This window comes from Solanum stenotomum, chromosome 11 (genome assembly GCF_019186545.1).
Source record: "Solanum stenotomum isolate F172 chromosome 11, ASM1918654v1, whole genome shotgun sequence".
NCBI classification, from domain to species: domain Eukaryota; kingdom Viridiplantae; phylum Streptophyta; class Magnoliopsida; order Solanales; family Solanaceae; genus Solanum; species Solanum stenotomum.
In genome coordinates this window covers 24216622-24238550 of record NC_064292.1, presented here as the reverse complement: position 1 = coordinate 24238550, position 21929 = coordinate 24216622, and the positions used below count along the sequence as shown (strand labels likewise).

Below are 21929 nucleotides of genomic sequence, written 5' to 3'. Positions count from 1 at the left end.
AATTAGATATAGTTAATGGCATAAATCAATGGCCCACAACAATCTAAACATAATTCTATCATCATCGAATCAAAATCAATACACCCACTTTATGGCCAAATTTAGGAAACTTGGAAAGACATGGGTTCGTGGAATTTTCTTTCTTAAAACCATCAATAAACATCAATAATAAAATAATTCATCATTAAAAATCATTTAATGCAAGAACCCATGCTTAGAATCTAAATTAGGGTTTTTTTGTGTTTTTGGAAGAACTTTGAAATCATTTGGATTGAGCTCCTTGAAAGGAAGGATAATCAAGGATAAAGGATCCCCATACCTGCAACTATGGACCAACACTACTGGTCGTGGTTTGATCCACGAGCCGTAGGTCATGTCCGTAGTTTTGCCACTTTTGGCCAACCATGATTTTTCCTTGGGGCTTTGGGGTTTAGACTTAGGGTCCTCCTCAATGACCCTTAGGGTGGTCCTTGGGGAGTCGTACCTTGACGTCTAACCCCTAAACACCTCAACCATGGCTCGGAAAAACATCAAACACCATCAACACTCAAGACAACTCAAACACACACACGTTAGGCTCTAGTTTCACTAGTTCATTTTTGGGGTCGTTACAATTTGCAACTAGAAGTCATGGGTTAATACACATCTATCAATTAAACCCACTTCAAATCAACATTTAAATCAGTAAACAACAATACCCATAAGCTAATTAGAGCAAATAATCACATGATCAAGAATGGGGGTTTTAGCCACACATCATAAAAGGCAAGAAATCAATACCAATTACGTTCTCCATAATCTGGGTATTTCAATCCACCTCCTTACAATGATCCAAAATGCTTAATATCAAAAACCTAACTTAAAATCTACTAGAAAACTCCTTAAACTAAGTAAAACAAAGTCTCCAACAAAAGCTCAAAGTTTTACAATGGAGAAATTACTCAGGAAATGACTTGATTCCTTTTTCTACTTTTCAAAATTCAATATATACATTCTCAAATTTTGGACTTCAGGGTCACTACGCGAGGTTAGTCGAGTATCGCCGACCAAGTTGGCGATGCGCCAATGGCTCTATTCTACCGCCGGTTTGCCATGGCTCTTTAACCGCAAAGTTCTGTGACTTTAGGCGATCAAGATCGAGGTCACCGATCTATTCGATGGTACGCCGACTATCCATTTCCATCGCCAAGTAGGTTTTTCTCCAGGGCTGACATGCTGGAACTTTTGGCGAGCTGATCAAGATCCACTCAGCGAGTTGCCGAGTGGTCTTGGCGATCATTAGGAATGCCTTTCTTCAACTTCTTCAGCTTTCTTTACTCTTTTTTGCCCGGTAATGTCCTTGCCTTGCTTCTTCACCTTCAATGTTGCAGATCAACACTTTAACATCATTTTAGAGCATAAATTAGGCATTGAGGACAATAAAAGTATGAAAATAAAGCCCTAGATGAGTCGAAATCTCAGACTCATCAACCATCCTTCTTCCATTCAACCTCATCAGTCATCCAAAGGAAAGGGGAAGCTGAAACAGGGTTGGAAGCAAAATTACAGGTCCCGAAGCTGAAAAATGGACTAATATACAACTAACATGCAATATATACACTGATATACATAAATTGTATACAGTTGATACAGGGACGAAAATAGGCTAAAAGTCCAAAATTGCAGCAACAACTTGGACCAAGCTCCAGTCCAAGCGAATAATAACTGGATTTGGACTTGAGAAATGAAATTTGGGCAAGGCCCAATAGTTTCTTTCTCCTCTAATTAAATTGTATCATATATCTTTGTTTGTTTTAATTGACTCTAAATGTTGGTTAACTTAATTAAATCCCTTAATAGTGGAACCATTTTTGTTATGATCTTTATAAAATTTGAATAATTTTATTTAGTTTTCTTTATTTGGTCATCTTTGACAAAATTTTACTTTTTAAAGAAATAAAATCACTTCAAGTGTTTAAGTTAATTTATTTTGAAATAATTTTGAACATATTATTCCCTTTAAGTAATTATTTTCCAAGTAAGTCAAATATTTGGTCAAGTTGTAGAATAACCACATGTTAGCAGGCACTTCAAATGTCTTAAAACCCTTCTTGAAGTGTAATGAGAACCTCGAACCTTTTTCTCCATTTTTAGACTTAATTCAGTTTAAGTCTTTAAAATAAATTTTTCTTAATTTTTTTTAAAATATTAAGTGACGACTCTCTTTAAAAAATTTATTTCCTTAAAAGTTAAATTGATTTTTCAAAAACCAGTCTTTATTTCTCTTTAACATATAAATAAAAGCTACCCTACAAAATTTGATTTTCCAGACTCAACGGAGCAATCGAAACTTCCGTACGAGGTCGTCTCGGCAAAAAGTAGGTCCTACACTGAAACTCTATTTTAAGTCAAAATCCACAAGGGAACTCGAAATTAGCTCGAGAGCCTCGGGATCAACACAAAAGGTTGTTCTAGATAAACTCGACATTTCGGATGTAACTACGCTAGATAGAATTATAATCCAGGCACGTTTACCAAGAATGTTGACCAAGGTCAAACTTAGGTCAAAACTTGAAAGTTAAAACACCTAATCACACAGACTTGCACCAAAAGCCTTAGAAACTCTGTTGACCATGCCACTAGCCTAAAATAACCCTTCCGAAGATGATGAAACTGTCAGAATTAAATTTTGAGGTCATCTTCCTGAAATGTTGATCGAAATCAACCGTTTGGGGTTCAAAAGCTCCAAAACACAAAAATTTGAATAAAAATCAAACGAACGAACAGGTGACCGAATTGTCAGTTCCAACAAGTCTTAAATGACTTGGGATCTCTATAGGAATGCTCTAAACGAAGAACAAAAGTCATTAACAAAGGAATGACCTGGAGGGTCATTACATTTTATAAATTAGTGTACTACATGGTAAAGAAAATTGGACATTAGAACAGTTGATGCTATGTAAAACACCTACGGGTAAATCTAGTGATAATAATAACAGGTATTTACCTCATCGGGTTGTTTAAAGAATATGTTCTATTGAGACTTTTCAAAATATGATATTTATAACTTTAAATATGAAACATATTATTTTCTACAACAACAAATACGACTTGTTTGTTTAAAAGAAATTCTAGTGATAAATGCAGCTCAACAGTTGTGCCCCTCGTTTCTTCTTTAGGCCTTGAATTCTACTCTATATAGGTATAGAGAGGCTAAGCCGTTGTTGGACAACATACTTGTTTTTCTAATCAGGGGTAATATGAGTATTTTTTTATTGTTATGTTAAAATAATATTGTATTTAACTTTTTTATAATTGTACTTTTTTATCATCGGACATAAAAATCGGCTTTATATTTTAGTCTTTACATTGCCTCAACTTAAAAGTTTGCTGATTTGCCATGCATGTGGGCTCATTTTCCCCCATATTTCACGTTTTTTTTCAATTTATTTTGCATTTATTCCAACTCTCTTTTCATACATATGGATCCCACCTCATCAAGTCTATTTCCTTCTCTTTATTTGTGCCTCACCAGCTTTTGTTTTTAGGATGAAAAAAAGAAATTTGAATATTAAAATTCTAAGAGGCTATAACCACACAACTCCCAAATATATGTTATATATTTCAATATTTTAAAATTACGAGAATTAACAACTTAAACATTTCATTATATGTTTAAAATGACGTTAAGATTATTATAAATCACAACTTCAAATATTTTTTAAAAAATATAAATAATTTAGTTGACTCTCAAAATTCTATTGGTGCCACGTAAATTTGAACATATAAAATAGCGTATATTATTGAATGTTATGTAAAAGATACTAAACTTTAAAAATCATATATGAAATTTGGTTGACTCTCTAATTCCATATGTCCACTTATATTTGAATAGAAGGAGTAACAATATTTGAAAATGACAAAAAAAGTTGTAGAAATCACAATAAATTAACAACGGAAAAATATTTAAGAATCATAAAAGAAATATGGTTGAATATCCTAATATCATATGTGCCACATAAATTGAAATAGAAGGAGTAACATATATTATTTGGAAATGACGTTAAAAGTAGTATAAATCACAACAAATAAACAAATTAAAATATTTATTATAAAAATATACAAAAATTTAATTGTATCTCCAAATTTCATTTATATTACATAAATTGAGAAAAATAAAATTAATAACATATATTGGGCACCTACTAGCATGGACACATAATATCTAGTACGTAATATGTAATTTAAATATTTAGAAATAAGCACTCTTATATATATCCGTTGATAGCTAAATATAACAATATATTTTAAAATATATTGGTTAAAAAGGAAGAAAGAAAAAGGTGGAAGATGAAGGGGTATATGTATAACATAAAATAGGGCAAGTCCTCGTGCAGTGCCACGCTAAATTGACATCAAGTATATGGTGAAGGGGAAAATATCCAATCAAAAAGTTTACTTGTTGTTGTCAATGGTAGCTAATGATTGAATGGACAAGACAGTTCCTAGAAGTGTCTCCCCCTAAATTGAGTCATTCAACAATTAGGACCATATTGCCATGTGATAACATGTGAGAGCATCGTATATATATACTTGACATTGAAAAAAAAAATAGTTAACCAAGAAAAAAGGTGACAACAAAATAAGAGACCACAAAATGGTGGTCCTTTTGATTTCAACTACTTCAACGATTGTGATGCTTTTATTGCATGCAAATTAACCATTTTACTTTGTCAAAATGTTTCTTATAAAAAACACTTTTTTTTCTTTTTGAAGTATTAATGATGATTCTAGACATTCTAACAATGATATGTCAGACAGTCTTGTTATAAGCATTTGATGCAATAAAGTGAAACAACATACACATGACACACCTTTTGCCCTTGTCTTGAGTTAAAAGAGAAAAAAATGTTGATCGAATATTCAAAAGAATCTATATTTTAAGGGCTTAAAGTATTTGAACTTTAATAATATACTTTAACAAATAGAATCATACGTTCATATATCATCATCATATTTATAAATCACAACACTAAGCATTTTTCGAAATCTTATGAATTTATTTTCGACAACTTTATGGAATTGTTTTAACATATTATTGTGTCCTTTTACATTAGTCTAATTTGTACGACAATCGATATTCCACTGGCTATTAAAGTATCTAGCATTTTAATATAAAACATGTTTCAGATTTAAATTTTATTTTCATGGTAAGATATTTTATAAAGATATGTCATAAATTATAATTATGATATACTACACTGGAGGAAGATATATATTTATCAAAGGGTTCGAATAATTTTAGTACAACTCATTAGAAGACTTTGGATTTAATGAAGTCTCGTTTATTCGGAAAAAATTGTCTACTTTATCAAGTGTGACATGAAATTGATACATTATATTTATCTTTAAAAATGGTTGCAAATTGGAGTCATGACAAATCATGTGTATGTGAGTAAATAATGAGTTAAGTGAAATGGTCTGAACTCATATTCGTTATGATTTAGATAAGTTCCGTAATTCATACTAATAAATCATATCAACCACTGATTTAAAACCAGCTAACACTATTTGAGTAATTTTATTTCTTTCACAATTTTAAAAAAAAACTAAGAATGTAATATGATAAATTAATGTTGAATGATTATAAAATTATTTTTTCTTTATTTTTTTTTAAACTGTAACATTATGTATCAAACTAAAGTAATTATGATTCTATGGAAAACTTAACAGAAATATATTAAAATCATAATCCAACCATTGAATGGACGAGATAGTATGATTTCCAAACTATTCCACCAAAATAAATAAAATATATGTTAAATACAGAAATGATTGTGCCCATCGAATGAAAAAATAAATAAATAATATTTTTTTGGTAATTAGAATTGATAATTTTCAATGATTAGTAGTCATAAATTTAAAAGCTTAATACTCCCTCCCTCGGATCACTTTTAGTTGTGACACTTTGACTTAAAATAATATCTAATAAATAGGGGATGGGTGTGTTGGAATTTTAAGAAAGGAAAGGTTGGGCCCAGCAAGTACAATATGTAGATTCTAGAATAAAGCTATATATGAGACTTGTATAAATAGGGTGGAAATGTTTCTCCATTTCCATGCATTTATATAAGTTGTAATAATAAGAAAAAAGAAGTAATTATGTCTGGAGTTTGGGTATTCAAGAATGGAGTTTTTCGTTTGGTAGAAAATGGGTCAGGAGACGATGAAGGTAAAAGAAGAAGAAAGGTTTTGATACACTTAGCAAGTGAGCAAGTGGTATCATCCTATTGTTGTCTTGAAAGAATTCTAAATGGTTTGGGATGGGAAAGGTATTACGGAGGTGATGCTCAACTTTTTCAATTCCACAAGCATTCTTCCATAGACTTGATTTCACTTCCTAAAAATTTCAACAAGTTCAACTCCATTCACATGTACGACATTGTCGTTAAAAATCCTAACGTTTTCCATGTCAGAGATGTCCTTTAACTATATATATAAAGCTAGGGTTAGCTTTAATTTGCCTTTTCTTTTTGCCCCCATCGAGGCATATATACATTCTAAAATGACTAGGTTATTTTATATCTTTATATACGCTTGCTTCAACAAATGGTTGTGGAATAAAACTTATAGCTTCTCTCTTTGCTTTCTCCCTTCATATTTGTAATTATCTACTTACCATCCATATTTTACTATGAAAATCTCAACATAATTCATAACAATATTGACCAAAATTGGTAAGAATTCATGATAGATAAGGATCTCAAAACTAAAATATTTCAAAGGGTCAATTGTTGAGAAGTTGAATGTACATCTATATATAACTTTGTGTTGATGTTGGATAAGACATCTAATGATTGATGATGAGTACAGGTTGTCCAATCATAGATCCAAATTTTTTGTATAAATTTTTGTCCATATCACCCCTCTTTCCTTGTTTTGCTTCCATTGAATTTTAACACAATTATAAAACATATTTAAAAAAATCTATTGCGCTGTGATAGTTCAATATTATTTTCTATCAAATTATTATTACAACACCGTTACTAAACGCTTAAAAGTAGTTGTCGAAATATCTGCATATATATTTGCTCATTTGCAAACGCAAGAGAAACTGTCAAATGCCTGATATGATCAATTAATATATTTTCTACCCTTTTACTAGTATATATATGTGAGAAATTGATGATCAAGAATAAGGGATTCAGTTAATATGCTGAAGAACTACAGAAACTCCATTGAAGGAGTATGAGAGAAAATGAAAGAGAAACTACTTTTCTTGTATTGAATCAATTGAATTAACTATTACAACTGAGTACATTCTATTTATATTGATCTATCTATAACTTGCTCTAACAAACTAACTAACTAGTGATGATGATGTGGACATATCAACTAATCAGTTAACTAACTAACTCAATACCCCCCCCCCCTCAAGTTGGAGGTGTGACCAACACAACCAACTTGTCCAAAACTACTGAATGTTTGACTCCTGTAAGAGCCTTAGTAAGGACGTCAGCCAGTTGGTCATGAGTTCCAATGTGATGCAGTGATATAAGACCTTCTTGTACTTGGTTCGCACAAAATGACAATCAATCTCAATGTGTTTGGTCCTTTCATGAAACACAGGATTTCTGGCAATCCGTAGAGCTAATTGACTGTCACAAAAGATAGGAAAAGGTCTGCTTCTAGGAATAGTAAGCTCTTCAAATAGTCTGTCTAACCAAACCAACTCTCCAACCACCTTTTGAAGGGATCTATATTCAGCCTCAGCTGAGGAAAGAGATATAGTTTCATATTTCTTAGATTTCCAGCTTATAGGACTGGAACCAAGCAGCACAATATACCCTGTGATGGACTTTCTGGAATCAGGACAAGCACCCCAATCTGAATCACAAAAAGCATGTGCATTGTAATCATCAGTAGATGTCATAAGCAATCCTAAGGTGGGATCCTTCTTGAGATACCTCAGCATGTGGTATGCTGCTTTCATATGTGGTTCTCTAGGGTCTTGCATGAACTGACTAAGGTGATGAACTCCATAAGCAATATCTAGTCTGGTATTAGTTAAGAAATTAAGCTTCCCAATTAATTTTTTGTATGCACTGGGATCAGAAATATGCTTCCCCTCATTTGTCTTGAGCTTGGCTGTCACATCTAGTGGTGAGGAGAGGCTGGAAAGTTCAGAACAATGGTACTTTTTTAGAAGATCAAGCACAAACTTCCTTTGTGAAATAAGTAATCCAGCTTCAGTGTAAAGGATCTCCAACCCCAAGAAATAATGCAGTTTCCCCAGATCTTTAATTCTGAATTGATTATGGAGAAAGACTTTGAGACTATCAATTTCTTCAAGATCAGTACCAGTCAAAAGGATATGAAGACAGTAGATGAGCCATTTTTTTTTATAAAATAGAGAGTAGTCATTTAAGGAATGAGTGTATCCCCTGGAACTGAGGGCATCTGATAACTTAGCATACCATTGCCTACTAGCCTGCTTTAGACCATATAATGACTTATTGAGCTTACAAACTAATCTTTTAGTCTGAATATCCAACCCTGGTGGAATATCCATGTAAACCTCTTCATCTAACTCCCCATGGAGAAAGGCATTATTCACATCCAATTGATAAATGTTCCAGTGTTTCTTTACAACAATGGCAACTAGAGCTCTCACAGTAGTCATCTTAATAACAGGTGAAAAAGTCTATGTGTTGTCAACTCCATAATGCGGAGTATAACCCTTAACAACCAACCTATCTTTGTACCTTTCTATGCTACCATCAGCTCTGTGTTTGATCTTATATACCCATCTACACCCAATAGCTTTCCTTCCAAGGGGTAGAGGCATGAGATCCCAAGTATTATTATCATGTAGGGAAGATAGTTCTTGTGTCATGGATGCCTGCCATACAGGATCCATAGCTGCTATATCATATGAAGATGACTCACTTTCATGTGACATGCTCAATACAAGTGACTGGCTATCAAGATACAGAAGCTTAGAGGCAATATGATGGTGGTTAGAAAATGATGTATGTAGTGAAAGAGGTGGTAATGTAGCTGTGGAATGAGGTATATTGCATAGATAATCATTTAGATAGGCTGGTGATTGTGTATTCTGGCAGACTTTATAACAGATGGTGGTGGTAACTCAGGTGTAACCGTAGTGTCTGCATGATCAGGATCACATTATGTATTATCATTATTAGATTCAGGATTACTCTAAATGTTATCAGAAAGAACAATTGTAGGAGTGAGATAATCAAAAACAGGAACATGACCATCTACCACAGGGGAAGATGATTGAGTCATAGAGAAAGGGAAGATTGTCTCATGAAATATAACATCCCTAGACACAGAAATTTTGTTAGAAGCCAGACTTAGTACTCTATAACCTTTTATCCCAAATAGATAACCTACAAACACATGTGGGGTTGCTCTTGGATCAAACTTGGTTCTATGGGGTTTGGGAATGGTAGGATAACATAGGCATCCAAAACTTCTCATTTGAGAATGTTGAGGCTCTTGGTTATACAGTAAAGAAAAAGGGCATTTGTTCTTAAGAACAACAAAGGGAAGTCTGTTAATGATGAAGGTTGATGTGAGTATACATTCTCCCTAATACTTAATAGGTAGTTTGGATTAGAAAAGGAGTGTCATGACAGTTTCTAGAAGATATTTGTGTTTTCTTTCTACTACACCATTTTGTTGTGGTGTGTAAGGACATGATTTTTGGTGAATAATTCCTTTTGATTGAAAGAAGATGGTGGATTCTTGGTTTACAAATTCTAGTCCATTATCTGTCTTTATGGTTTTTATGGTGGTTTTGAATTGAGTCTCAACCATATTGACAAATGATTTGATAATGTGCAATGCATTACTCTTGCAGCTTAACAAGTGAGTCCAAGTGGATCTGCTAAAATCATCAACTAAGGTGATGAAATATCTAAAATTATCGTGGGTTGCCACATGATATGGTCCCCATAAGTCCACATGGAGTAGCTCAAAAATCTTGATAGTTTTATCAGTCCTGGTGGGAAATGGCAATCTATTTTGCCTTACCATGGGGCATATGGCACAGGTAAAGGGTTGCTTAGGGGAGAACTTCACAGGAATAGAGGGTATATTCTTCATTTTTGCAAAAGGAACATGTCCAAGTCTGTGGTGCCACAAGAGGTTTGTATTGGTATTAACTTCATGAGACAAACTAGAAGAATGAGATAGACTAGGTATTGAAACAAAATTATTTTCATTATGAGTAATGTTCATTACAGATGGAAGAAGAAGAAGAAGAAGAAGAAGAAGAAACAGTAGGCAAAGGGCATTATAGCCTTCAGCAGTACTATGCAGACTAGCACATTGACTTGAGGTTTTCAAAGAAGTGTTGGAGCAGCCTTTTTTCAGACAGGTTGAGCAAAGTAGATAAAGTCCATCTTGTACTCTACCAATTTCCAGAGGCCTCTTCACTGAAGGGCCTTGCAGTATACAAGAGGAATTAGAGAAAAAAACAAGACATTTAAGATGAAGTGCTAAAGACTTGATGGAAATCAAGTTATATTTGAATGATAGAATGAAAAGAACTTTATGCAATGTGATCTTTGATGTAAGGTTCACATTTCCAATCTCAATTACTTTTACTTTGTATCCATTAGGCAAGCTAACTAACAAAGGATATGGTAAGAAAATGATATCAGAAAGATTGTTCTTATTGTAGGTCATGTGATGTGTGGCCCCTGAGTCTAGTATCCATAAGTCAGTCATTGATTTGAAGCACCCACATGAAAGTTTGTCAAAATCAACAGATGAGTTACAAGCTATCATACCTGCAAAATTTGCAACACCACTCACAAGCTGATCTTCAGCAGCTTCTCCTGCATATCCCATCTGGAAATGTTGTAGCAAATTGAGGAGTTGTCCATACTAATCCTTGGTAAGATTGGGACCAGAATTGGAGGATTCAACAGTGTTTTCTATGTTAAATTCAGTATCTATCCCAAAAGCATTTGTTGTTATCCCTTTTCCCTAGCAGATCTGTGAAACTGATTATTGTATTGTGGCCTCTAATTATTGTTATACCTGTCTTGGTTGTTATATCCATTATTACCTTGTCCATTCCCAGTGGTACTAGCCTGAGGATAACCATGCAGCTTGTAGCACCTCTCTTTAGTGTGACCTGGCTTCTTACAATGATCGCTGAATAATCTTGGTTTGCCAGTGTAGTTATTGGTGGGAGAGAAATTAGTCATGAAATGTTGTTGTCTTCCACTTGAAAATCCTGATGAGTTAACATGCATAGAAGAATTCGTTGATGCCTCTGCAAACGTTTGGTTATTTGGCTTGAATTCCCTTTGTTTTTCTTCCTGAACTAATAAAGCAAAGGCTTGGGCCATAGATGGCAAGGGATTCATCATTAATATACTACCCCTGATTACAGTATACACCTCATTCAATCCCATAAGGAATTGAATGAGTCTCCTATCCTGCTCTGCCTTATGTATGTTCTTTTTTCCCCCATAGTTACACACACAACTACATTGATATTTAGCACTGAGATTGTTCAATTCTTCCCACAGCTTCTTCATCCTGGTATAATACACAATCACGTCAAGCACACCTTGACTCAAATCATTGATTTCCTTTTGAATCTGGAACAACTTATCCCCATTTGTTTAATCATATCTGTCTTCCAACTCCTTCCACAATTCTAAGGCATCAGAAATATACTTTACACTATCAACAATTTCTTTTCCAAGAGACCTAAGAATCCAAGATGTGACCATATTATCACATCTTTCCCATTGTCGATATTGAGGAGAATTGGATGCAGGCTTCTTACACTCACCATTAATGAATCCTAACTTGTTCTTCACAGAGAGGGATCTCATTACACTTCTCCTCCAAGACCTATAACCGATTCCATCAAATACAACCTGAACAAGAGGTAGGCTGGGACCATCAGATGGATGAATGTAAAGAGGATTACTTACATCGATAACATTGCTTCCTGTAGAACTAGTATTGGGATCTGTAACTTCCACCATTGCTGCAAGATCTGATGAGCCTTTAAACAGCTGCAACTGAAAGACAAAATGACACTACCGAAAAACAGAGACGACGAATCTAGAAAGAGCGACAAGGATCTGATACCATGAGAAATTGATAATCAAGAATAAGGAATTCAGCTAATATGCTGAAGAACTACAGAAACTCCATTGAAGGAGTATGAGAGAAAACGAAAGAGAAACTACTTTTCTTGTATTGAATCAATTGAATTAACTATTACAATTGAGTACATTCTATTTATATTGGTCTAACTACAACTTGCTCTAACAAACTAACTAACTAGTGATGATGACGTGAACATATCAACTAATCAGTTAACTAACTAACTCAATAATATGTATATATACTAGTAAAAGGGTAGTATTATGTTAAATATAAAAATTATAAATTGAGTTTATTAATAAAAAAATTATAATTTTGTTGGTCAAAATTATTATCGTTCAAAATAAAGCTAACCTTTTTCTTAAGTGATACTAATTTAAATGAGTTAAAAAAATTCTTTTAAACTTATACGTGTTGACAATTTAAATCTTATAGTATCTACTATCAAGTGCAATGCAACACACTTATAAAAAAGTTACTAACTAAAATTAATTACTAAAGCTCTATTCGACTAAGCTAATCTTTATATTTTTTTTCATGTCAATTAGATTTTTATTTTCACTCCTCTATCAAAAGAGATTTACTCAAAATAAATTATACTAATTATTTTGTTAAGTCAAATTAATTTTGTTATGATTTTATTTTATTAATGTTATTTTGAAAATTTAAATTTAATTATTACACTTTATGCAATTATTTAATGGTAAAAATAGTATTTACTCTATTTCATATTAACTAAATTTGTGAAGCAATGTACACTTATTAAGAAAAACATTTAAGGATGTAATTTAAACTATATTTTCCACTATTGTTTTTTATGAAATCATAAATATAACTCTATACCTAGTGCAATTTATCTATATTAATTTAAAAGCATGAACTCCTAACTTAAATGTTAAATTACTATTATATCCCTAACTTAGGTTGTGACTTTTTCGATGAGTTGTGACTTTTCTGATAAGTTGTGATCTTTTTTGAAGGGTTGTGATTTTTCGATGAGTTGTGACTTTTCCAATGAATTTTGACTTTTTCAATAAGTTGTGACTTTTCCAAAGGGTTGTGACTTCTCAAAAGGTCATGACTTTTACGATAAGACACAAAAATACTTGTTCATACCACCCTTTGTTGACTATAAATAGAGGGACTTCCTCTCATTTTTTTCAACCACAATTTTTTTTAATCTTCTACTCTTATTCTTCTTCTTGCATCTTAAAAGATTTCATGAGATTTATTGTCATTGAGTTAGTTCGAATAAGGTTGTAAGTGATTCATTTGCTTTTTGTATAAGCTGATTACTGTCGAGTTTGTGAGTGGAAAGAAAGATTTCTTTTTGGTGAAAAAAGAAAATGTTCGTTGGTGTATTACTTGTGTCATTAGTTGTATGACAGCCTGGTGCTGCCTTTTCTGCAATAATTTATCATATCAAAATTAAATCAATTGTTAATAGTGGTCCATTTGTAACTTGCTAAGTACATGGTTGTGGTGTTAACTCCCCTTTAATGATATGCTTCAATGTTCTACCAACAATAGAAGAATTAAGCAAAAAGAGGAGAAATTTTATTATGGGGATTACAGGAAATGTATCTATCCTTTTTCTTCACTCAATATTTCTCTGGTGTCTCTACGTTGCATTTTGTACCTTCACATTTTCTCCTCTTTTTTAACTGTTTGTGAAGGAACACACCGTCATTATTATTGTCAAAATGTGGTTGTCTTTACCTCCCCTTTTCATAGTGATCTTTGATAGTTGAGTAAGTTGCCTTGTTTTGTTTCCTCAGAGTTGTTGACTGATGAACTTCTAGATTGGCACTACCGAAAGGCCATCAATTTGCATAATATATACATTAGTATGTAATGTTCCAATATATAAAGTTAACATGATGTAGTCTAAATTCATTTTGTTTTTTTTAACAATTTCTCATTTGATGTACGTAAATATATGCCTTTGAACATATTTTTTCAAAATTATTAAACTTCTCAAGAGTTAGAGAATGGTCACAATTTGTTCTTTTGATCTTCAAGACAAAATAATGACTTTATTTATCAATGTGATTTAGAATGTTAGGAAGTTTGCTTCAAAATAGTTATTACTATATAAACATTGCCTTTTTGTTTTACTTATTTACTACTTCTTAATATTACAGTATTTTAGACGAAGAAAAACTCATATATATATATATAGGTAGGTATTTGTATTTAAATTAAAGTTTTATATATATCACAAATGTACTATCAAGTTAACAAGATCTTCTAACTTTAAAATATATTATTTAATTCTAACTTCAAAATATATTATTTTAAATTAGTTCTAAAAAATAAAATGTAGTTGTTCTCTTCACATGTTCATATGACATTTGAACAGTTTAATGTGAAATACACGTGCAAACACATCTGGTTAAATGACAAGAAAAATACACAACAAATATCGTCTATAAGGTAATATTATTGAGATACGGCCAATTACATGATTGAACCTTAGCAAATTGAAATAAATATATGCATTTAGCTAATAAAATTTTTCATTGACCATCTTCATAGGTTCGCGTGAATAAGAGATATATATAATGATCCACATTGAACATTCACAAAAAAATCTGCAATATGATTTTGTGCAAAGCTTATAATTCAAATATTCACTTAAATAAACAATACTATTTACTATAATATATATTTTCTGAATTGGTAATCACGTGCAACGCACGTGTCGAAAAACTAGTCTCCTAAAATGTATAAAATTTCATTAGAAAAAAGGGTAAATATGGAAAAAAAATTCAAACATCCATCTTAGACTTTAAACAATTCAATTATTTTGATCAACCAAAAAAATCACTTGATATAGAAGATTCTTTAGTGAGCATTCAATAAAAATAATTATAAGTTATTAAAATAAATAAATAAAAGTAATAAAATGAAAAATTATTAGTAAATGACAAAAACCCAATTGACATACAAATGGGTTTGACATGTTTCATTGGCTTAGTAATAATTAAAGTAACATCAAAGTAATGGAAAAAGAGCTTACTTTGGATGAGCTTACTACATGTGTTATAGAAAAGCAATAAGCAGCTTTGAAAAAACATAAACGAACTAAAATAACCTCAAATTAAATGTCAATTTCAAATAATTGACATGTTGACGGATAGGAGGTTGTTTATTCTCCTTTATATATATATATATAACTGACATGTTAACAGATAGGAGATTGCTTATTCACCTATATATATATATATATATATATATATATATGTTTCTTAAACATGGTCAAAAGAAGCAACTGTATTCATACTAACAATCCCCATAGAAATCATGCTGCAACTGATCCAACCAAGATTTGTTTGATAACTGGAACAAATCCAATGAGACCGTGTGAGGGAAACATTCACACGATTGCGGGTTTTAAAAAAATATATAATCAAGTAGTACCTTATCTTTTTATTGTACATCTCATTTTCCTCTACTTACTAGCAATATTAGTTAAAACTTTTTCATTACAAGAATACAACAGAAGGCTTTTGTTAAGATAATTTGCCCATACGATAGAACAAGGAGAGCAATCAACGCTATGGCCACTTTAGGACAATTCCCGTCATTCATAGGGATTATACATGATGAAAACCATGAGTTCGAAATATGGTAAATACATAAAAATTTAATTAATTAATTAATTAATTAATTAATCATGCATGTTTGTAACTACTTATAATGTAATAATGAAGAGACATGCATGTTCCTCCGAATGATAGAAAGTACATTTGATCAGTTTGGCATGTCGGGAACAAAAAATATATTTTTCTTTTGCCAATTTTAATTAATGGATAAGAAATAGAAAGAGAGAGAGAGAGAGGTCCCCTTACATAGTGGAGCAAACAAAACAAGAGGAGAGGGGAGTTCACGTGAAGTGGATATCACCCTTTATCATAGGCCACATGTCATCAGAAATTGACCTCTATTACATTTGAGGGTGTTTGCACGTGGGACATACTAGTATCTTCTCATTCATCATTCTAGATAGGGCATGTCAAATGTGGTCACTTTCAAATATCTTTTACACTTTCCACACTAGAAACACCTTTCTTTTTTATATTACTTGCCTTACATTATTAAATTTTAAATTCTTTTATCATCAAAATAAATTTTAGATACTTCATTATAAATTATTTCATTAAGTGTAATCATATAATTTTAAAATTTAGTTATTTTTAATTGTTAAGAAAATGATATTCTTTTTTAAAAAGATTAAAGAAAATGTACTATATAAATTAGGATAAAGAAAATGTTATTTATGTAGTATTTTAATCGTAGATACTAATTTAGGAGACTTACAAATTTCTCCATAGTAAAAGCGGATCTAAAGTAATATCTACGACTCGCGTCACCGTTCATTGAAAATCCTCACAAGATGGATGAATCTCCATGTTTCCACGACATATATATGCCATTTAGGGGATGCAAAGCGTATTTTTCTCTTGTAAACCCTAGCCATTAACTAATATGATTTTTTTTGTAAAATCATAATGGTGTATTTATAGATTAAGGATTAAGGTTAAGAAAGAAGACAAGCTAATGGTTTAACAGACTAATTAGCACCCCTTATTGTTGGACCCAACTCAAATAGATATTAACAACTAATAACACTCAAATTACTCTTCAAAACCAATTAAAAAAGTAAGAGGTTATTGTCAATAAACACTAAAAAATGATGTCAATTAGAGGGACTTAAAATGGCAAATTACGGGGTTACTCACCCTCGCTAACTGTTGTGGCAACGGTTTCTGAAACTCTCGCAATTGCGAGCCTCTGCCGCTATCGCTTTGCGGCGTTCTTTTGAAGACTGCCACAACAAATTTGCGGCGGTTATTTGTTTCATTTTGGGGGGTTGTAAACCTCCGTTATTAGTTTTAATCAATTTCATACACGCATTTTGTGGGGTTATAAACGATCGCTATTTATTTTAACAATCATGCATTTTGGGGATGTAAGGGCATCTCCAATCCTATACTCTATTTACTCTTCAAATATAGAGTTCTCTATTTTTTTTCAAACAATCAACTCCAACCCAATTATCTATTTAATTTACTCTCTAAAAAAAATCTTTTTCTTTCTTCTCAATATTATATTATTATCCCTATTTCATTCTTATTTTCTTATTTCATAGTATATATCATTTCTCCTTCATTTTTTTCTAAATAATCATTTTATATAATTTTCATGTGATATAATATTTAATTTTTCAAATTCTTTATTTAATATAAAATTACATTTTATTCTAAAACTAGTGAACTCCTTCGCGCTTCGCGCGATAATATTAAAATACCTTATTTAAACAAAAAATAGTTCTTTATAATATTTGAAAATTGAAAATACTTTTGAATACTATAGTGTCCTCAAATTAAAAATATTAAATTTTATGTTTTAAACCATTTAATTATTATTTTTATATTTTATATCTATTTTTTCATCACCTAAGACTTAATTATGAGGAAAATAGATATATTCAAAAAGAACAAACGATCTTTAATAAAAATTTTATATTTTAAAAAGAAAATTTATATTTACAAATTGCATAATTACCTATCAATTTTATGTTAAAGGAAAAAATATAGACTCCCTTCATATTAGTTTACGTTCATGGTTCTATCAAAAATATATCCCTTTAATATATTTTAATCCATTCATATTAGCTAAAAGACATGTTTCTATTAAGAAAATATTTTTTTTTTTATAAATAGTACTAACGAATAAAACAATGAGAGAGATTATGAATAAACTATGTGTTTGTTAGCTTAAAAAATCTCCACATAAGGCACCTGCACCAAAAAAATAAAGCAAAAAAATATTACAATCTCATACACACAATGTAAAGCAATTAAGATAATTTATTGATAATAATTACTATAATAAATTAGACTCCGTGACTTTCTCCTGCATTAATAAAAAATATTTATAATATATAATAAAGACATTTAAGATTAAATTTTTAGGCATATGAAAAATTATTAAAATATAAAAGATAAAAAAAGTTTTTTTTTCCTTGGTGTTGGGAGGTGAAAGGGGGCCTTTAACTTATAAAGCATATTTGAAGAAGATTTTAATTTAATATATGTAGAATAAATATGAGAAATTACTCTAGAAAAATTCAAAAGTTAACTGATGGCAGCAAATTAGTAAGAAGTGAAAGTATATGCATTTTACTGTCAACTGCTACTAATAAATTTAAGTTAATTAAAATTTAACAAATTAAATCCCACAATTCAGGGGCTTTCATTCAAAGATTAAATCCCACAATTGCCGATATGAATCACCACCTTCATGATAGATGCTCATATTTTATGTCAATCACATGATATGATTATGTCTTTGTAGCAGTATTATTTTGAAGATAGTATATATTTATCGTCTAAAAATAAATTGAGACACAACAAATGAAGAGACGTTGAAGAAAAAGTTGATCCAAATTAATACAAAAATATATCCGAGCTTCGCACGATTTAAAAGACATTAATTATTATTTTTTACATATATATATTTAATTAAGATAAAGAAATAAAACATTCATGCATATTTTTCATTTGAATAAAAGAGATTTTTATAAGAAATCTCCACTTCAAAGTATGTGGTTTTAAGAATGATTTTTTTGGGCCAATTTCATATTAGCTGCATCATGTATGTAGATACTTGATTATATATATATAAAAGATGTGTTTCTACCATTTTCAATCAAATAAAAGATACAAAAAATTAAAAATTCAAGATTTTTTATAAAAAAAGAAGAAGAAAACAAAAAAAAAATCTTGCAACACGATTCTTTTACAATGAATTAATTACACATTCATTACGTACTTTCACATTTTTTCCTTTTGCTATCATATTCTAAGATATCTCAATAATAAAAAGTTGGTCCATTGAAATGAAAATGAAGACTCCATTGAAATCAACCTTTATTCGTAGAAAGAGAGTAAAACAATTAATAAAAAATCGAAGAAATCAAACTATAAGATATCTCAATAAATTAAAGTGACTATAAATGTTAATTATCTGATTTGAATATATAGAAAACAGAAGAAAATGCTATGACTAAATAGATTATATATATCGTAAAAAGGTAAATTTAGTGACAAACATGCTACCAGCAAAGCTTTTCATAAGGTTATTGGTATACGAAAATATTTGCATAAATAGTTACACTATGATCAATTCCTCTAAAATGAGTTAATATAAAGTCTTTCTTTTTCTTGTGAATTACGTTTTTCTACACTGCAATTGTTCTACAAGCCTTATGAAGATGTTAGCATGTTCCTACGAAATGAAGAACCAAGTTGAAGTGATGTCTCATATATAGTAGAATTAATCCTACCTTTATTGCCACTATGAATAACTTTGATGTTTTCTAAAAGAGAACTTCCTCTCTGGAGCATGTGCTTCTCAAAATTAGTCTGCACAAATCAAACACAACAAATAGATTTTAGAGAAACATATTGCGTTGACGGTTGAGTATATCAAATTAAACACAAATTTAAAATTCCTTTTTTTTGCAGCTTCTACAACTATAATTTTCCTAGTGAATTGATATTTACTATATATATATATATATATATTATTATTATTATTATTATTATTTGGAATGATAAGAAACGGTAGAGTGATTAGTAATTAGTACGTATTAGACTCTAATTCCCATTAAGGTCATGAACGTGGGTGAGTCGGACTTTATTAGAAAAGGTTTAAGAGTTAAATATTAGACTTGATTATTGACATCATCTTTATTTATTTATTTTAAAAAAGACATCTGCATATTAATTTATTTTGTGCCACTTTGTAAGGTATTTAATTATTAGAATACGTATAAAAATTTCAAAAAAATAAATCAAAAAAGGCGAAAAATATAAATAGTAATTAATGAGGAAAGAGAATATGTAGTGTACCTTTTTTTTCTGAAATTTGTATAAACACAGTTTATTTTAGGGAAAAAATGGAAAACAAAAAGGCAAAAGATGAATTTTAGGAAGATATTAATAGTGTAGTAATAATGAAGAAAGAGAAAATATGTAAATGTATTTTTTTCTGAATTTTTTAAAGAACAAATTACAGAAAAAAATAAATGGCAATCTTGGCCAAAGAGAGTTGTTACGTCAGACTTCTATTATCCAGTTTTATATATATATATAGGACAGGTAAAACAGGGTTGCGGATAATATGCATAATTATGTAGTTAAAATTCTACTCTTGGCTAAAATTGATAAAGCATTTTTATATTCAAAATATTCTTGTATTCTATACATTTTCATTTCATGTATTGAAAATATTAATGCATCATAATGATGACTAATATGCATGTATACTAGTTCCATTTCTGAAATGGCTTTATCCATATGAAATAAAGTCTTGATTCTACAATGAAGATTGCAGAGTCATAGATCAAGATCATTTTTTGGTGGACAAGGAAGATCAAGAATGTGCAGGGATAGCAAGAATTGTTGAAGCAGAAATTCAGGCAACTTAGCACATTCCTCTTTTAGACTTTTGATACACTGTGTGTGTTCTTCTGTCCATCCAAGTCTATTGGATTTTCTTATCAATTTTTGTAATATATTTCATTTTTTTGCTAAATCCGGAATAAATTCTCCTGCGTAATTTAAACAACCTAAAAATCTTTGAATTTCTTGTTTTGTTGTTAATTTGTCAAGAAATTCTATAATCTTTTTTGAGATGTGTGATTGGAGTTCAATTTCATTTTTTGAAATAATCATTCCTAAGAATTCTATTTCGTTTTTTTGATATCAGCTTTTTTCTGGCTTAACACAATTCCATGATGAATCCATTGACGACAAAAGCCAGAAGCTATTCAAAATCAGAGATGAATTGTCAAAATTATCTGAGCAATCTCGAATATTACAATTTGAAATAAATCAGCTCAGTACTACACAGGCTGAAAACATGAGAGAATTATTACTCTTATGTGAACATTTGGATACATATCCAAAACAGAATTCAAATCTGAAAGGGAATATTAATCCCAACAAAGTGGCAGAAGATGTCCCACTAGCACCTAGTGCCCAAAACATCTCAATGGTAAGCACGGATATGCCTACTACCTCATCGAAAGATGATGGAAAAAGCCAAGCAACAATTGAAGCTTCTACTTCGAAAGAAGGAGCAAGCTCATCCTCAGCAAAAGCTGAAAAAATTATATCTGGGAAACCAAAAAGCAGAACTAACCCAGTTCCATCAGGAACAAAAATGTTTTCTTCTTTTCAGGTTGGCAAGCAACATCCTAAGGAAGAAGAGTATCTTACATTCACAAGATACATTTACAATCTCCCAGAAGAAAGTGGAGAAACATTTGGTGTTTTGGGAAAGGAAATCTTGGTATAGTAGAGGGAAACTTTAAAAGACCCTAGCATAATTATTAGAGTCAGACCAATGCTCTACAATGAAGATGATAAAATTGAATTTAAAATTCAAATTAAAGAATTACTCAACTTAAAATTAATAAGAATGAGTAAAAGTCCTCATAGTAGTCCAGCATGGCTAATAATTATTAGAGTCAGACCCTAGCATAATTATTAGAGTCGGAACCTAGCATAATTATTAGAGTCAGACCAATGCTCTACAATGAAGATGATAAAAAACTTGGAATTATTAGCCATTGTTAGAGGAATTAGAAAATTTTCTACTTTCCTCTTACCAAAACAATTTGTTATTAGAACTGATAATACACAGGTGTGAGGACTAATATTTAACAAGCTTCCTTCATTGCTAAGGAGCAATTAGAAAAATTACAAATA

The 21929-nt window shown here is 30.9% G+C and overlaps 1 protein-coding gene across 1 annotated transcript; it reads left to right on the top strand.

Annotated features, from left to right (window-relative positions):
- The first annotated feature begins 6141 nt into the window (after positions 1-6141).
- Positions 6142-6468, top strand: LOC125845780 (flowering-promoting factor 1-like). Its single transcript, XM_049525308.1, has one exon. The coding sequence runs from the start codon at positions 6142-6144 to the stop codon at positions 6466-6468; it is 327 nt and encodes a 108-aa protein (XP_049381265.1).
- Positions 6469-21929: the final 15461 nt, after the last annotated feature.

Bases quoted from the DNA above. Each gene is read 5' to 3' on its own strand.
- LOC125845780 (XM_049525308.1), top strand. From the start codon at position 6,142: ATGTCTGGAGTTTGGGTATTCAAGAATGGAGTTTTTCGTTTGGTAGAA.